Below are 18,040 nucleotides of genomic sequence, written 5' to 3'. Positions count from 1 at the left end.
TGAAAATTGTGGGTCATGACTCCTTTAAAGTCAAAATGTATGTTGTATCTAATTTCTTTATTTCTTTATTAGTTTTCTTTGTACTTTATTTATTGGTGCTGACATTTGCATTGCTTCGTTGATCAGATATTTGAAGTGACCTGTTTGTTCACCTGACAGGCACTAAATCTATTTTAGAAGACAGTGGTCGACTTTTTTTTGCAGGAAACATTGATACTAAAAATAAATGTTTATTAAACAGTAAATCAGCGTATTAGAATGAATTCTGAAGGATTATGTGACACTGAAGACTGGAGTAATGATGCTGAAAATACAGCTATATATTACAGGAATAAATGACATTTCAAAATATATTTTAAAAATTGTAGATTGTACTAATATTACACAGTATAACTGTTTTTACAGTATTTAAATTTGTTTTAAACATTCAGCCTTTTTGAGCAGAACAAATGTATTTCAAAGACATTTAAGACCCCAATCTTTTGCACAGTAGTGTTCTAATACAGTTTAATTATAACAGTTGAGATCTACACATATATAGTGGAAATAAATATGAATTTATTTCAATGAACTTATTTGAAAACCGAAACTGTGCACTTGTTGACCTCCCTGTTGGTATATTTTGGAAATATCACAAGGAAGAACAATCACTTCTGCAGGCGCACTTAATGGCCAATAATGTGAAAGTGTTCAAATACTGGCCGCTTTATCAGCCTGACCAATATATATCAGTTTATCACCATTAACAAGGTCACACGCAGGTGATTTTGAACTAAATGAAGCTGTTCCGCTTGTGTGAGTCAACCTCAGGTGGAGTGACTGACTAAACGGATGTGTGGGATCCACCGGTAACAGACACAATGAGTCAAGTGGCCTCGTGTCAGAGAGGGGATCGTTCAAAAGGGTCTCTCACTACCTCCTCCTGCTCTTTCTTTCTTTCTTTCTTTTCTGTCTCGGACGTTTAAATTCCCACTCTTTCTGGCACTCGCCACTCTATACCAGAGCTAAACACGAGAGAGGCTGAGAGAGAGAGAGAGATCTGCCCCTGCCTGTCACAGCTAAATATAACCCCTCAGTCTGCAAATGTAGCACAAGTCCTGCAATTTGACCCCCCCCCCCCCCCCCAATTCTCTCACTCGCTCTCTCTTTACCCCCTTCAACTTAGAATCCGAGTGCAGGTTTCAGCTGTGTGTGTGTGTGTGAGTGTCAGAATGAGCCAGGAGGGGGTGATGAGGTTAGCAGAGCAGTTGGTCAATCCCTGACACACACGTATAGTCCTCTAGCTAACTTTTGCAACACACACCCATCACGGATACACACATATTAATACAAACCCTCGTGTGACACGCACACATCGTGTTCGGCATAGACTCGGATCTTTGGGTGTGACTCTGTCACCGTGGCAAGGAGCGAATGCCATGGAGAACCACGCACGGATTCAGAGGCCCGCAATGGTAAGAAACACCCGGAAACATCCATGTAAGTTTGTGTGGTGGTTAATTAAGCGTATTAATGACTGCGTCCAAAAAATGCCTCAGACACATGGATCTTTTCTTAAGCCTACGCCTTATTTGCATCTTCTCTCTCTACCTCTTTCTCCGTTTATTATCTCTCTCTCTCTCCTTCTCTCTCTCTCTCTCTCTCTCTCTCTCTCTCTCTCATGCTGCCATTTGATTCCATTTTGGGCTGGGCAGCTGCTTAGGCCTGCTGGGTTTAAATTAGACCTCCAGCACTGCTCAGGGACCTTGCTGGTGCTGGCTGCCCTGTCACAGGGCCCTTTGCCGGGGTTTCTGTATGGTCTTGACACCCATGGAGAGAGATTTATTTAACCAAATTATATGTACCAACTAACAGAGTTATTCATAAAGTTGTTACAGAACTGCATCAGATGTGATTTAATTAAGTTTCTTCGTTATGTTCTTAAATTATAAACTTTTAAAGAGGTAGAACAAGAATTAAGGGTAAAAACCTATTTTCGCAGGTGATTTTTCAGGCCAGATGAGCCATTCTTAAGTGTCTTGAGCTTTAAAATGCTGTGGTAAAATATTTAAGAGCAGGTGAAATGCTGAGGGAAAGCTTAGCTCTGTATTTGGTAAAAAATCAGTTATGATGACTGGTTGACTGAATCGTATGTGGCACTGTAAATTGTAAAATTGTATGGTTCGGTTGAATTTGAAGGCTGCTGACTGGCATCTTTTACAGTTAGAAATATGAAGAAAATGTTGTCTTTTGTGTCATCAACAGGTTTAGTCTCACTGTGTTTTCACAGCAGGGTGTTTGGCTTGTCAGATTTATAGCTGTAAGATATACAGTACGTCTCTAAATGTGATCTGGCATTAAATGTGTCTTTTTAAGTTTGATGGTCAGATTCTGTGGCATAGTAAAGCTGTGATTTATTGCTTAAGTGGCTTGAAGATGTCTGAGTGTCTAGGATCAGATTGATGCAGATTGTGAAGATGGTATAAGAGGCAAACAGAATTCAGGGTTTGTTCAGAAGCATAGCTTAATCTTTGATGCAGGGGTCAATGCATTCATACATGAACATTGTCTGTTTGTGTGCATGTGTTTACCATTATTTGTCATGCTGTGACTGTTCACTTAATACCCTGAACAATTCAGCTGTCGTAAGGACAAATAATGCATAATCTGATCCATGTAGTGCTTTGGGAACAAATTAATTCAGAAGCTTATAGCTTTGTTGCACATTCCCAGAAGCGACATGCATTTGTGACTCTCTCACGTTACACTGGACTCTGTAGACAGTAAAAGTACGTAAACAGATCCACATGTTATTTAAAATATAAAAAAATCACTGAAAGAATCAGTATGTTGTATGTTCCTCAGTTTGTTTCTTTTATCAAAAGTTTTAAACACTCTGATGTTTATGAACCCCCAGACACGCTGCCCTCCTGGAAACGCGATTGGGCTAGTTTTGAGAAGCAAGTGGGCAGGATTTGTTTTGAAAACCTGGCAATCCTGATCTGAACGCACGTGCTGGAGATACTTATAATCACAGAAGCATTTTTACCGACGAGGTGCGCATGAAAATCGCATTCGATTTTTTTGCACAGCCCTAACATCTAGTTAACAAAGCTAAACAGAGTTGCCCTTTGTGCAATAAGTTACAGAAACTGTTAATCGCACCAACTTAAGTAATAAAATACACTGGTAAAATACACCGGTTGTGGTCCATAACGCCTTCTCCAGACAAAGAGGGAACTGCTCCATCTTTCAGGAATAATCTTTGTGCGAATCCGGCATTAAACTGATCTAGATTGAGGAAGCTGTCCTCAGCAAAATGTGCTGCACATAGTTTTACATGTGGATTATAATTTTCGGGAGCCAAGTTAAACATGAATTGTAACCATTAATCTCCAAGTACAGCGTCCAAGTACACTCTTCCTCTTCTCCGTTGGAGCGCAACAAGACCACGCCCCCTTTTTTGTGTATTCATGTGGGCGGAGGTTAGTGAAAAAACTGTTTTAGTGATGTCATTACTGCAGGAACTAGATGGATGTTGTCCAAACGGGTCGTTCGTTGTAGGCGAATTCTGTTAAATAAAATATCTCGCTTGGCATTGAACTTTGAGCTTTAACTTGCACTCTATTTTTGGTCACACTTTATTTTAAGGTCCAATTCTCACTATTAACAAACCATTAATTAAGAATTTTGGCACAGTAAACTAATATGCTGCTTATTAATAGTTAGTAAGGTAGTTATTAAATTTAGGTATCAGATTAGGGATGTTGAATATAATCATGCAGAATATGTGCTTTAAGAACTAATAAACAGCCAATATGTTAATAATAGGCTTGCAAATAAACAACTAGTTAATATTTAGAATTGGTCCATATACTTAAATGTTACAGTACTGGTCACCATACTGTTAGTATAAACCTGAAGGGAAAAAAGGTGAAATATGAAGCGTATATATTGTTTAATATGGCTGTAATTTGTCTTGAATGTTCCTGTAAACTTTCTATTATAAGTACTGTAACCATGAGGTTTTTTTTTTTTTTTTTTTTTAACTAAGAAGTTATTTTATGTATTAATTTCTGCATTTTTTTGGAGCATAACATATACTGAACACAAAACATTCCTTTAAATCGAAATCATATCTTATAAAAACCCAGGAAAAGAATTGTACATTGAAAACCATCAGAATAATCTGCCAGTTATTTGTTGTTGATTTCATACAGAGAGGCGTAGTTACAGTTGATCAGCCCACAATGTGTGTGTGGGAGACTTTTTTTTTTTCCAGAGCTAGTACTAATCCTTCCTCTCCACCTCTCCCACACAGTCCTTTTCATTTCGTCCCATTTCTCGCTTTCTTCTCTCTCGATCAGCCGTCATCTTCTGGCATGTCTTTTGTTTCTTTCCTCGCTCCTTGTTCCTGTCTTGTCGCCACTTGACTAGCACGAGTCTGACAGTGTTATTGATGTATAGTGTTCACTGCTGCTTTCTACACAGCCTGGGAAACTTTACTTGCAGGAAGACGGAAAATGTCAACTTTGTTTACGAGCTCTGCAGAGCCTAAGCTAATATTATTGTTAATACGTTGCTACTACTGTGAAGCCAACTTCATAACATTTAGGCCTGTGATATTACTGTGATGTTTTTAGAGAATGGATGTCATAGACCTTTACTGAGGTGACCGGATACTGACCTTGAAAACTGGCAAGCACATAGGCGGCTGACAGTTACACAAAACAGGGCCGAGGTGCAAATACTAGAATTAAAATGCAGTGAGAGATTGCATGACGCTTCTTAAAGGGATAGTTCACCCAAAAATTAATATTGTGTTATAATTACTTACCCTCATGTCATGCCAAACCCGTAAGACCTTTGTTCATCTTGGAAACACAAATTAAGATATTTCAGATGAAATCCGAGTTTTCTGAACCTGCATAGACAGAAATGCAACTGACAAGTTCAAGGCCCAGAAAGGTAGTAAGGTCATCATTAAAATAATCCATATGACATCAGTGGTTCAACCTTAATTTCATGAAGCTACAATAATAGTTTTTGTGTCTACTATCCCTTTAAGTGCACGAAAATGAGCAAATGAAGGAAATCTGGGGTTAATTCAGTTCCCCATAGTCAGCAGAAGTGAGGAAAAAAAGCCATGCGAGAGACGTTTTATTACAGATGCGCGCATTTTATTTCACGTCTTCTGAATAGTTGACAACAAACACCTGCTTACCCCCATTGAAAGGCTTGGAAGAGCAAGGAAATTTTTTATACAACTTCGATTGGATTATTCTGAAATAAGGTCACATGAACATCGGATGCTTCGAGGGTGAGTAGAAGATGGACACATTTTCATTCTCGGGTGAACTAACCCTTTAATTTAGAAAATAACGTTTTTTTCGTTACTTTTTGTGTTTCCCTGGATCTTTTCCTTTTGCTAGTTTACAGTACATTTCTCAGCACTGTGTCTGAAAGGTCTTTTCTGCTGATTTTAATAACATAACTTTCTAACTGTTGTGTGATGAATTTCCTCTATGTAATCACAATGCAGGTTTATCTTCATAAATGATTTGCTTTTTAAATTTAGTTAATTAATTGCTGCTTCAGCAAGTGATACTGTATTGTCCTCAGCCTTCTTGGTCTGAGGGAAAGGGTTTTATTTGAAATTTGAATAGTCTGTCTGCTAGAGGAAAATGTCATTTGGAACATTTTTGCCCTTTGAAGTCAGTGTTTATTTATTTATTTATTTATTTTTATTTATTAATTTTTTTTAGCTGAAACTGTGAAATACTTAACCATATTTTGGAGACAAATAAGTACTAAGGGTTAGGATATTGTATTTTAAACTTGCTGTTTATTAAAACAATAGACATCTATGGAATTGTGAATTGTGGCCCATGTAAATACCTCGGTAAACATTTGTGTGCGTTAGGTTCCCTACATTTTGAGCATCAAATTTTCAGACAAGGATTGTAAAACCTGAAATCACTTACATAGTGGGACCAGCCAACATGTCCAATGTGGTTTTACTTAATAAACATACAGAATATGATCACTCAGAACAGGTTCGGTTTAGGGTTTGAAGCTAGAAATATCATTAGGTGTGTGTGATTCGTTTCTGCCAGTATTTGGATATAGCCCACTTTATGGCCGCTGTACTAACAATTACAAATATAACAACATCTCTGCTGTAACCATGATAGTCTAGCAGGCAAAGTGTGTGTGTGCAGTCTGTTGCTGCCTAGCGAAGCCGTTGATATTTAGCGTGTTCGCTGGGTTCCTGTGACCCTCTGTTTCACAATGAATAATTTAACATCATTGCATATGGCATATGTCAGCCTGACACATTCTCATTTCTATTTAAAACACACATGCACACACACATACACACAAATATGTGACAAACCTAATGCACTCGTGTTCACACACGCAAAGCTCATCCATCCAATGAGTCATTCTTGCAGCTGTCCGCACGCCGTCCACACCTCCCACGAATAAGAGTCCGCTCAACACCTGAAACATAGACAGGGAAGCGAGAGGAAAGTATGGAAAAAAGTGATGAGAGGAGTGGGAGGCTTATATAAAGGTTCTGACACCGTACTGTACTGTGAGAGGCAATGCCAAGACGATTTGTGTATGTGTTTTTGTCTGCTTTTAGTATCTTCGTGAACTTACCCAGACTCTAAAGAAAGGACAAATCAATACAGTCATATGTGTGTTTCTTCAGCTGGCTCTGGAGATTTAGCAGTGTTTATACAGTATATGCACTTCATAACACTTCATTATTTGCTAATTTGTTGATCGTGATGGGAGTGACACGTGTAATTTAATGTAAAAATTGGTATTATTAATTTTATATATCAGAAGTTTCAAGCTTTTTTTATTTTAAATTATCTGTTTTTTTATTTATATTCACCTGTTTTGATGGGTAAACAGTATAATCTATAAAAACGAAAAGCTAAATATATATTTTTTTAAATAGCGTGAATAAATGATAAAGGCACGTTGAAACGTTTCTATGATGATTGTAATATGACCTTGATATAACAAAAATAAAATAGGAATCAACCCCTGTGACAAACAAGTTTTTGTAGTTGAGGACACATCAGTATCTTGAATGTTTGTTTACATCCTTGCACATACACAAACTAAGAATCATGTGAAGCTCATCTCCTTTGATTCAGCTGATCTAAACATTTGTTTCTTCCTGTTTTGCTCCTCTCATATTCTTAGAAACACTTTTCTCGTGTTTGTACTGTACCTTCTGCTCTCTTTCACTTCCTCCCACACTGTTCCTGCCCTCTCCTTCAACCAGTTCTTCATTCACAAATTGTTTGCATGTTGATGATAACTCACTGTGTGGTCATTTGTGCCGCTTCTCTTTTGGCCTGGTGGAAGAAGAGATGTAGAATTGTTATTGTGGGTGATTTTAGATAAGGAATAGGAATTGAACAAAAAGAGCTTTTTCAAACACTGTGCCAAAGGCTGTTAACACAGATTCAGCCTCCCTCTCACTCCCCCTCTCTGTTCTCTGGCAGGGCTCAGCAGACTCCTACACCAGTCGTCCTTCAGACTCTGACGTGTCTCTGGAGGAGGACCCTGAGGCTCTCAGGAAAGAAGCCGATAGACAAGCTCTCGCCACGCTAGAGAAGGCTAAGGTGTCTTACTTTTTCTATGTTCTGTTCAAGTTTCTTTCAATTTCTCATTGGTCTGTTATTCAGACTCTGCTCTGAGTGAAGATAATAGACCTGATTGTGAAGAACATCTTTTTTAGAAAAGATTAACCCCTGAAAAAGATTTATGGAAATATTAGTGTTAAAGTTATGTTTTGTTTCAGCACTGAATTTAGAATTCAGTATCCAGTATTGTGATTATGTCATCACTGCCAGCTGGGATTTTTAATGGCACTCTGTTGATCAGTCAGTCCATCTGGAAGTTAATTGGGCATTTTAAAACTAAAATTAATTTAAATAATAACAAAAACAAAGTGTTCTTAAACTCTATGAGAGAATTTTTCACTGAAAAACAGGACACTAACTTGATTTGGCTGTAATGAATTAACATTTTAATCAAATGTGTTGATTGAGGCTTGCTGCTCCACTGGGATATGAGTTCAGAAGCTTTATACTGTCCTGCAGTATTATTCCATCCTCTTGACTATATATATATATAAGATCACTTCCATATGTTAGCTGTAAAACTGATCACATGACCATGGTTATTTCTTCCACTCTGAAGTGTTTTTTTGGAGCTCTCTTTCTTTTGAAACCGTTCTCTCTGAATTAATTTTCCCCATTTATCTCTCTCAACCCTTTTCTCTCTGAAGACCAAGCCAGTAGCGTTTGCTGTGAGGACTAACGTTGGCTATAACCCAGGCCCTAATGATGATGTACCAGTTCAGGGCATGGCTATCTCTTTCGAAACCAAAGACTTCCTGCACATCAAAGAGGTCACACAGCCATATTTCCCTTTTAAAGTGTTGGTGTAATCTGATATACCATGTAATCCTTCAACAATATATAGATCTTTAGTATAATGATGTATATGTATACATATGTTAACTGGACGATAACTGGACATTTGGCTTAACATGATTCAAAAGCTATTAAGCGGAAAGTGTTCGTTCACTTGTGCATTTTCTGTGTTTTTCTGTTAACAGAAGTATAATAATGACTGGTGGATTGGGCGTTTGGTGAAGGAAGGGTGTGAGGTGGGGTTTATCCCCAGTCCAGTGAAGCTTGAGAGCACCCGTCAATTACAAGAACAGAGAATGAGACAGAACCGCCTTAGCTCCAGGTAACAGCCAATCACACAAGCCTATGTCTGCTGCATTATGCCGTTTTTGCTGTGTGAAGCACACATACTGTATACTTCACGCATTACTAGCTGCTACTCCTCCATTTAGAAGTTGGCGGTCACTCATATTTGTTTTTGAAAGAAATGAATATTTGTATTCAGCAAAGATGCATTAAATTGATTTCAAGTGACAGCAAAGACATTTATGATGTTAAAAACGATTTTAAATAAATGCTGTTCTATTAATTAAAGAATCTTGAACAAATTGCATCATGGTTTCCATATATGTATTAAACAGCACATGAATAAATTAGGAATGCCTTGGTGAGCATTAGAGACTTCTTTCAAAAATATGTCAACTATTTACAGAATAATTTTGCAGAAACATTTAAAAGGTGTTTAGCCAGTGACCATATTGTTGTCTTAACTACTTTCCATTGGTCTGTCTATCTGTTTACTAGTAAGTCTGGTGGAAGCTCTAGTCTGGATGTTGCCACTGGTGCCCGGAGGCCCACTCCACCAGGAACAGGTATGGTGTGACAGTAATGTTGTGATGGGTTATAAAATCCCTCCGAACACACACATTTACAGAACATAATCCCATTACTTTCACACTGGGTAATCATTGAACACAATGAGAGTTAGAGCGCCCTTTTAAGATCCCCTCTGCCATTCCCTCTTATCACTCACTCTTCTAGTCCTCAAATCTTTTCTGATGTTTTTTTCCTTTTCCTTTTCTCCGTCATCATCATCTGTAATTGTAGTTCCAAATCTTTCTTACACTGAGCTACCTGTGATTCATGCGATCTGTCATGACTGTGTCAGCTCTGAGAGTTTGATTAATTTGTAATCAGGGGCATTTTCTCAGGAGGCAAGTGAGGTCCTTGATATAATTGAGCGAAACATAATAAAAAGTACAAAACCAGTACCCAAAAATAAAACCAATATAAGTGGGCAAATAATGCCGGTTACTAAAATAACATTGTACACCAGCAGATCAATTTTTTAAGAAGGGAAGTATTGCTTTTAACTTATTTAACTGTAGAATTCACCCCTTCTGGGGACTTCTGGTAAAGTATAAAACTCACATATAACTCATTTTGATTGATACTTGACACTGCAAAAAATATCCTACAGTAAAACTTTGGCAGCTGTGGTTGTAAACAATTCACTGTAAAATATAATCATTGTATAACTTATTTAAAATCGCATAGTACATAAAATATATATTAATATATCAATGTACTAAAATTTGTGTTGTACCTTGAAATGATAACAACCATAATAATGCAGCTGAGAAAACAGAAAGCCACATGATGAATCAGAGCTCTTTTTAAGTGGCATAGCAATAGAAAGTTCATCTCTAAGAAGTGTGCAGTTATGTACAGAATAAGAAGAAACAAAACTATCTTTAAAAGTATATTAAATTATATTAAATATAATCATATTGTGTCACCCAGAGATGTCTTGGAAGGTCCTTTTACTATTTTCACCCTAGTTATATGAGATTTCATAAAAAAATAAAATTAAATAAAAAAAAACTACATTTGATTTCACAGTGAAATTACATATTTACAGTTTCTCCCAGTATATAGTGAGGTAACTTACTTTAGCTGACATGTTTTTACTGTAGGGTTTTTACTGTGAATATTACAAACATTTTACAGTGTTATGTTATTGTTTTGGAGACAGTGTAAAAAGAAACAAACTAGATTTTAGACTTGTTTGTATTTCTTGAAAAGGCCATTTCTTTTTTTAATTTTGCTTGTCCTTTTAAAGACACCTTCTGTGCTCTCATCACTTTCCTGACTCTGTGATGTCTGTACATCATGCTGCTGTTCTTCCTCTCTTCCTCCTCTCTCATTTTCTGTCCATTACCCTTGTTTCTCTGTTCTTTCACCCTTGTTTCCTTCTCTATTTCTCTCTTCCCCATCCTCTCTTGTGCTATCCTTTCATTTAAACCCATCCACCTCCCAATTGGTCCCCTAGCTGACTTGTCCTCTGGGCTTTATGACGATTCGGATTCAGAAGTTGAGGAGGTGGAGCCTGCCAACACCCGTGACCAAAAGGGTGTGGGCGGAAGCGTCACCTCTCCTCAAGGCAACCTATCCCGCCTCCCTTTCTTTAAGAAGGTAACCCTGGTGAAAACCCCAGAATGCATCAGTAGACCGCCTCCTTCAGATGTGACTAACAATCAGACTCGTTCCTAACCAAGCACCTTCTGTGTCTTTGAAACATTAGGGAAGTCTTTGCTGTTTGCATTAGAATTCACATCCAAGGGATGAAGTTAATGCATTATTACAAGTCCTAAGTTTCTGGGGTATATTTGCAGCAATAACCAAAAACACATTGTATGGGTCAAAATGATTTATTTTTCTTTTATGCCAAAAATCATTAGGATATTAAGTAAAGAACATGTTCCATTAAGATATTTTGTACATTTCGTACAGTAAATATATCAAAACTTAATTTTTTATTAGTAATATGCATTGCTATGAATTCATTTGGACAAGTTTAAAGGTGATTTTCTCAGTATTCTGATTTTTTTTTTTCACCCTCAGATTCCAGTTTTTCAAATAGTTGTATCTCGGCCAAATGTTGTCCGATCCCTAGAAACCATACATCAATTGAAAGCTAATTTATTCAGCTTTTAGATGATGTATAAATCTCAATTTCAGGGAAATTGAAACTTAAGACTGGTTTTGTGGTCCAGGGTCACATATATGAAAAAAATATTTTAAATAAATTTATTTTTTATACTACAGATACAGTACATTTACATATTTATGTGCTTTATACAAATACTCTGCAATTGTACTTTTAGTACACTAAACTGTTGTACTTAAAGTCTGCTAAATTGGAACAACTCATTTTGTGATTAATGCACTTTAATTGTGCAGAAGTAGTGCTGAAGTCCAACTAAAGATATACTGAAGTATATTTGATTGTGCTAAAATGGAAATATATTGCAAATGTATTTCAGGTACACTTCAAATATCTTGCTTTTAAACACATTTTAGGCTCAATATTAAGAAATGAGCATTGTGCACAAGTAGTGCTCCAAATAGTTTAATTATAATAATTTATATTAGTATGTCTTGAGCGATATTTCAGTAAATATGTTCGTAGATTTGAATTATACTTAGTATGAAATAAAAGTATTTTTAATATAAATACTTTTTTACTGGGGTAGTTAATTTAGGGTCATGATTTACTCACCCTGAATGATTATCTGCAAGAATAAATGTATGTATTTGTACAGACACACTACTTTTTACATTTTCAATTGCTCCCTTACCAACCCATAACTGACTGCATTAGAAGAAATTGAAATATTATAACTGGTGTAATACTTTTGTGTTGATATTTGCAGAACATCACCAGAGAAGACATTTATTGACAAATAATATTGTAAATTTTAGTCTTTTCACACAAAGCTATCATTGTTCATAGTTGATAAATCATATGGGCTACTTTTACTGTCCATCAATGATGCTCTCTGTGATTTTCTCACATCTTTTGCTCACTCCTTTTGTGCTTCATGGATGTGAGCAAGTCATAAATGTTTAGAGCGACATGAGGGTGAATAAATAATGACATAATGTGCATTCTTGGGGGAATCTGGACTTAAAATTCCTGTCATTTGGATTAATCCTCGTGAGAGCGTGTTCATGCTGGGAGAATTGTACTACACAACAACCTTGATGATTAATCAGGAAAGTGTATCTAATACCTAAGTGCTTCCATCTTGTCTTCAGTTGGCCACCTCTGATTTGTTGATTCATTCTCTCCCAGCATCCTTAATGTTTTAACAATTTGCCACTAACAAGCTTCTGTTTGTTTGCTTGCTTGCCCTCTCTCTCTTGCTGTGTGTGCGTGTGGAATGATAGGTGGGCCTGCCAAACAGAAACAGAAATCGGTGAGTCATACTAACAACAAACTTTCTTTGTGTTTCTGTCTTTGTGCTTGTAATGAAGATATCTTAAGGCTATTGTCATCAGCTGAGCATGTACATATATTTCAGAAAAGACAAATGATTTTTCTTCTTTCCTGGTTTGCTTTTCTAAAGGATCGAATGTGAATTGTTGTGGCACACAGATAGGATTTCTGTACCAGTCCTGTTTACAAAAAATAGTCAAGAAAGGAAAAAACTGTCAGGGTTTATTAGCTCTACAGGACACATACAAATCATTCAGATTGAATCGAGGAATGAATGAATCCGGCCCATGTGTCCGCCCACACGTGTGGACACATGGGGAGTCTGCCAGCCTCTTGCACATGCACTCACGATGAGGCAGAAACACCCTGACAGGTTTCCACGGTTTCCGTTTCCATTACGGGTCTGTGACATCGAGAGTAGCCCACGCCTGTTACTGCTGTCACAATGGCTACAGTCACACAATCACACATTCACAGATGCCCGACTGGGTGAATTACAGTTGAAAAAGATGACCTAGTATTACTTTTAGCTACCCATCTGAAACTTTTGGTCAGTTATGTTTTGTATAACGGGAAGGGGAGGAGCCACAGGAAATGGGGAGCAAAAGATTGAGCAAAAGATCTCTGGCTCTGTTTTTCTCACACACACACTTCATGGAGTGGAGAACAAGAAGAGGTCTTATCTTAGATTAAAGTGATGGTCTGTCTGGGGAGAAAAGAGAAGCTAAGCATCCTAAAAAATATATTTTATGTAAAATGTTTTAATTAACTGCCGTTTTATTCAGTTCTGCATATAATGTATTAAGATATATTTTATTAGAAATGTATTTTCAGATTTCAAGCAACTGAAATAAGGAGTCATTCACATGATGTGGAAGTAATATATATATATATATATATATATATATTATAATATTAAATGTTTAATTCTTTTTTTTTATAAACCTCCTATATTATTATAATTTCACTCTTTAAAAAATTATTACCAGCCATAATTTTTATTATATTAACTTGTATGTACATATATAATCATATTAATAGTAATTCATTTTAAATTAAATCTGAAATCTACATTATATATAAAGACCATATTAAGATATTAAGAGATTTGACTGTGTATATAAGCATACGATTTAAACAAAATACATGACTGAAATAATAAGAAAACAAATTTTGATTGTTATCAGTTTACACTAAATTCATTGATTAGCCTATAATAAAAATACATTTAATTCATCAGCTACCCATAAAATTCCTTTATGGACCGCCATTGCTAAGAATATCAGAGAGGGTTAGAGAGGGGAAACAAAGAAGAAAGCGGTTTAAGAAAAAAAAAAAAATTTGGAAGCATCAGTAAAGCATAAGTTGAAGAAAAAGACACTGAATGCTGTTTTTAAATCCAGATGTTTGAGGTCAGTTTTGGCAAATGTGTGTATCATGATTTCACTAAAGAGGTTTTATTTTGCATGTTGAACTTTCAGATGGAACATGTTCCTCCTTATGATGTGGTGCCTTCCATGAGACCCATTATTTTGGTGGGACCATCCCTTAAAGGCTACGAGGCAAGACAGTAGATCTATGTCTATCTAAAAAAAATGTCTATTAAAAATTAGAGTCATGTTCTTCATCTGCTCTGTTGTGTGTGTGTGTGTGTATCATTGCAGGTGACAGATATGATGCAGAAAGCTCTCTTTGATTTTCTAAAACACAAATTCGAAGGCAGGTGGGTACCAAAATATACATTTCATGGTCATAATTAAGATTTAATAAAGAAATTAGTTTATCATTTAGAAATTTTGGCAGGATTTATGTTGTTAAAGAAGCTGTTAATATAAATGGCAAAGTTGTTTGTAGATTATTAACGCTGGAAATATCACAATACGCTCGTGCGATAATTGGCATACCATGGTTATGGCTTGTTTGTTCCAGAATATCCATCACCAGGGTGACAGCAGACATCTCACTTGCCAAACGCTCAGTCCTGAACAACCCCAGCAAACACACGATCATCGAGCGCTCCAGCACCAGATCCAGTCTGGGTATGAAACACACATGCACACACTGCTTCTGAAAGAGCTCCCTCATGTGGTCAGAAAGCCGGAGCAGGCTGAACATGTGCTTTATCAACACGCTGAGTGACCAGGAGAACAAATGTTCTGAACCAAGCACATCTCAAACTACAGAGCTCTTCACATCCTGAGCAAGACAAATAGCCTGTGTGTTGGGATGAATGAAATGCAAATTCATTCTGATTTTGTAGACAAAATCATTTTTTTGTTTTGCAAATATGCGTTTGCCAAGCCCTGTCAGTTTTCAGTATTGTACAGTAGTACACATTCTTTCTGTTTCCTGAACATTTTTCTTAGTGTTTCCTCCTCTGGCTCTGTCTGATCTGCCTTTTTTCTCTTTTTCATCTTGCTTTCTCCTGACACTCCTTCCCACCACACATTTCCTCCTCCTCTCTTTCTCTTCACCTCAGACGTACTGGGTACGTATCTTATCATCCCACCCTTTTCCCCTCTGCAGCCATCCATCTGTCAATTCAATCATGTCCTCATCCATTCATCCATCTGTCCCTGTGCTTAACCCTCTTTCTTGAGTTTGGAGTGCACAGTCTTCATTTTGTGGCACAGTTGTGGTGTTATATTAACTAAAAAAAGCACGAACTATTAACTAAGCTATGTACTATAACACTAACACTATTAACTAGAAAAAGAACACTACTAACCTATCAACATTTTTCAGTAGTTCAAATGTTTTGAAAACACTGTAGCTTTTCCAATAACAAGCTATTGTTCCCAACACATGGCAGTGTAAATTAGTGGACCCATTATATTGCACACAATATCAATACTTTTATTCAGCAAAGGTGCATTAAATTAATCAAAAAGTGAGGGTATTTTAAACTTATACTCATCATAGAATCCTGAAAAAAATAATAAATATATATATATATATATATATATATATATATATATATATATATATATATATATATATATATATAAGTAGCACAACTGTTTTTTAACATTGATAATGGTAATAATGTATCTTGAGCAATAAATCATCATATTAGAATGATTCCTGAAGGATCATGTGACACCGAAGACTGGAGTAATGATGCTGAAAATTCAGGAATAAATTACACTTTAAAATACATTACAATAAAAAAATGTTATATTGTAATAATATTTCACATTATTATCGTTTTACTGAATTTATGACCAAATAAATGCTGTTTTGGTAAACATAGGAGACTTCATTCAAAAACATTAGTGTATATGTAAATGAAGTGATAGTTAGATATGATAACATTTGACCAGAAACGTCTATTTTCATTATGTGTGCAGTGTTAAGATAGCGCTGTACTCTCTGAGGAATCCAGCTTTCCCTCTCGTGCTGTATAAGCTCAGGCACCAGTTAAAAACAGTTGTTTATCACAATGTTTTTCATTCAGTCCTATTAATTAAGGTGTTTTGTAGTTAGTAGTACTTAGTATCTTTAAAACATAATACACACCAAACTGTCACCCTAATTGAGAACAGGAAAACTTTCTGATTTCATTTTAGTAAAATTTATAACGTGTTTGTTTAATAGATGTTGCCCCTTAAATAGCTTCAAAGTAATGCAACTACATTTTATTACTTTTGTTGTTTTTTTTAATGGTACCTTGACTAAAAAGTAGGATGGCTTTCTGCTTTTTTTCAAATGAACTGAATGCATAGATTCTGTCTCACTGTAAGAAGTGTGATGCCACTTCTCATATAGCACTTCACACCCACATACTCAAACACGCATACTGATCTACATAACTGCAGCTTTCCACAGACTTCCATGGATCAATGCAGCAAGCTCGTTCTTCTGCAGACTGCCCTCATACTGTTCAGCGTTCCATTTACTTCAAGTTAAATGGAACTAAATTCGAACATGAGCACACGCTCAAACATGTATATATTCAAGCAGACCATAATAACCCCCACATGCATGATATATACTAACATAGGTTTGAGTGTGAAATCAAACTGTGAGGTAAGTCTTTCTGATATTCACCTTGTTTATTACAATTTTAGGTGTGTTAATGTGTCCATTCTCTATTCTCTGCTACACACTGCAAAAAAATAAATAAAGTGACATGTATGGCTAAATTAAATGAAAATGCTAATGTAAAATTATTTGTTTTTGTTATTTTTATGATCCTTTTAGGATGTTTTGATATTTTTATTAGAAAACAAGACAAGATACAAATTGAGAATATGAATTTTGCAGTGTATAAATGAACTTTGGTTAGCAAATATGTGCAATAGACGAACACTAAGTGGAGATTTCTGTGCTTGGATGTAGTTATGTATTGTATATCCACTAATAATGACATATTCTTATAGATTATTCTTTTATCTGGCAGCTGAGGTACAGAGTGAAATCGAGAGAATTTTTGAGCTGGCCCGGACACTCCAGTTAGTGGCTCTGGATGCCGACACCATCAACCATCCATCTCAATTGGCCAAGACGTCACTGGCACCTATCATAGTCTACATCAAGATTGCCTCTCCAAAGGTACACATTAGCTGAATATACACATTACCGTTCCATTGTTTGTGGTCGCTGGGATTTCTGTAATGTTTTTAAAAAAGTCTCTTATGCTCACAGTGGTTGCATTTTTTTATTAAACTTTAAAAATTTATTTTGTGAAATTTTGTTAGATAAAATAAGTGTTTTCTATTTGAATATATTTATTCCTGTGATGCGAAGTTGAAGTTTCAGCAGCCATTACTTCAGTCCTCAGTGTCACACAAAACTATATTTTTGTGGAACCTGTGATTTATACACAGTACAGATCAAAAGTTTGGAAACATTACTATTTTTAATGTTTTTGAAAGAAATTTCTTCTGCTCATCAAGCCTGCATTTATTTGATAAAAATACAGAAAAAAATGTAATATTGTGAAATATTATTACAACTTAAAATAATAGTTTTCTATTTGAATATACTTAAAAAAATAATTTATTCCTGTGATGCAAAGCTGAATTTTCAGCATCATTACTCCAGCCTTCAGTGTCACATGTAACATCCAGTCTATCACATGATCATTTAGAAATCATTCTAATATTCTGATTTATTATGAGTGTTGGAAACAGTTCTGCTGTCTAATATATTTGATGAATAAAAGGTTAAAAAGAACTGCATTTATTCAAAATAAAAATAAAAAATTCTAATAATATATTTTCTTTACTATCACTTTTTATCAATTTAACACATCCTTGCTGAATAAAAGTATTGATTTTATTTAAAAAGAAGAAAGAAAAAAAAATTACTGACCTCAAATTACTGACTAGTA

General features: G+C 35.8%; 1 protein-coding gene across 4 annotated transcripts in view; it reads left to right on the top strand.

The window, feature by feature from the left end:
* The window catches only part of LOC132143800 (voltage-dependent L-type calcium channel subunit beta-1-like), a 40,538-nt gene that overhangs the window by 17,767 nt on the left and 4,731 nt on the right, over window positions 1-18,040 (top strand). For 2 of the 4 annotated variants that reach the window (XM_059554342.1, XM_059554369.1), the window contains exons 3-11: window positions 7,509-7,628; window positions 8,297-8,419; window positions 8,630-8,766; window positions 9,228-9,295; window positions 10,756-10,898; window positions 14,187-14,267; window positions 14,370-14,428; window positions 14,635-14,744; window positions 17,108-17,259. In XM_059554342.1, coding sequence (XP_059410325.1) covers window positions 7,509-7,628; window positions 8,297-8,419; window positions 8,630-8,766; window positions 9,228-9,295; window positions 10,756-10,898; window positions 14,187-14,267; window positions 14,370-14,428; window positions 14,635-14,744; window positions 17,108-17,259 — 993 coding nt within the window. Of the gene's footprint in view, window positions 1-1,218; window positions 1,455-7,508; window positions 7,629-8,296; window positions 8,420-8,629; window positions 8,767-9,227; window positions 9,296-10,755; window positions 10,899-12,656; window positions 12,686-14,186; window positions 14,268-14,369; window positions 14,429-14,634; window positions 14,745-17,107; window positions 17,260-18,040 lie in introns of those variants that run through there. The other 2 variants (XM_059554361.1, XM_059554352.1) reach the window with 2 other exon arrangements.

The sequence above is a fragment of the Carassius carassius genome, chromosome 1 (genome assembly GCF_963082965.1).
Source record: "Carassius carassius chromosome 1, fCarCar2.1, whole genome shotgun sequence".
Taxonomy (NCBI): domain Eukaryota; kingdom Metazoa; phylum Chordata; class Actinopteri; order Cypriniformes; family Cyprinidae; genus Carassius; species Carassius carassius.
Note: the sequence above shows the minus strand (reverse complement) of the source record. Positions and strands in the feature narration are given on the sequence as shown.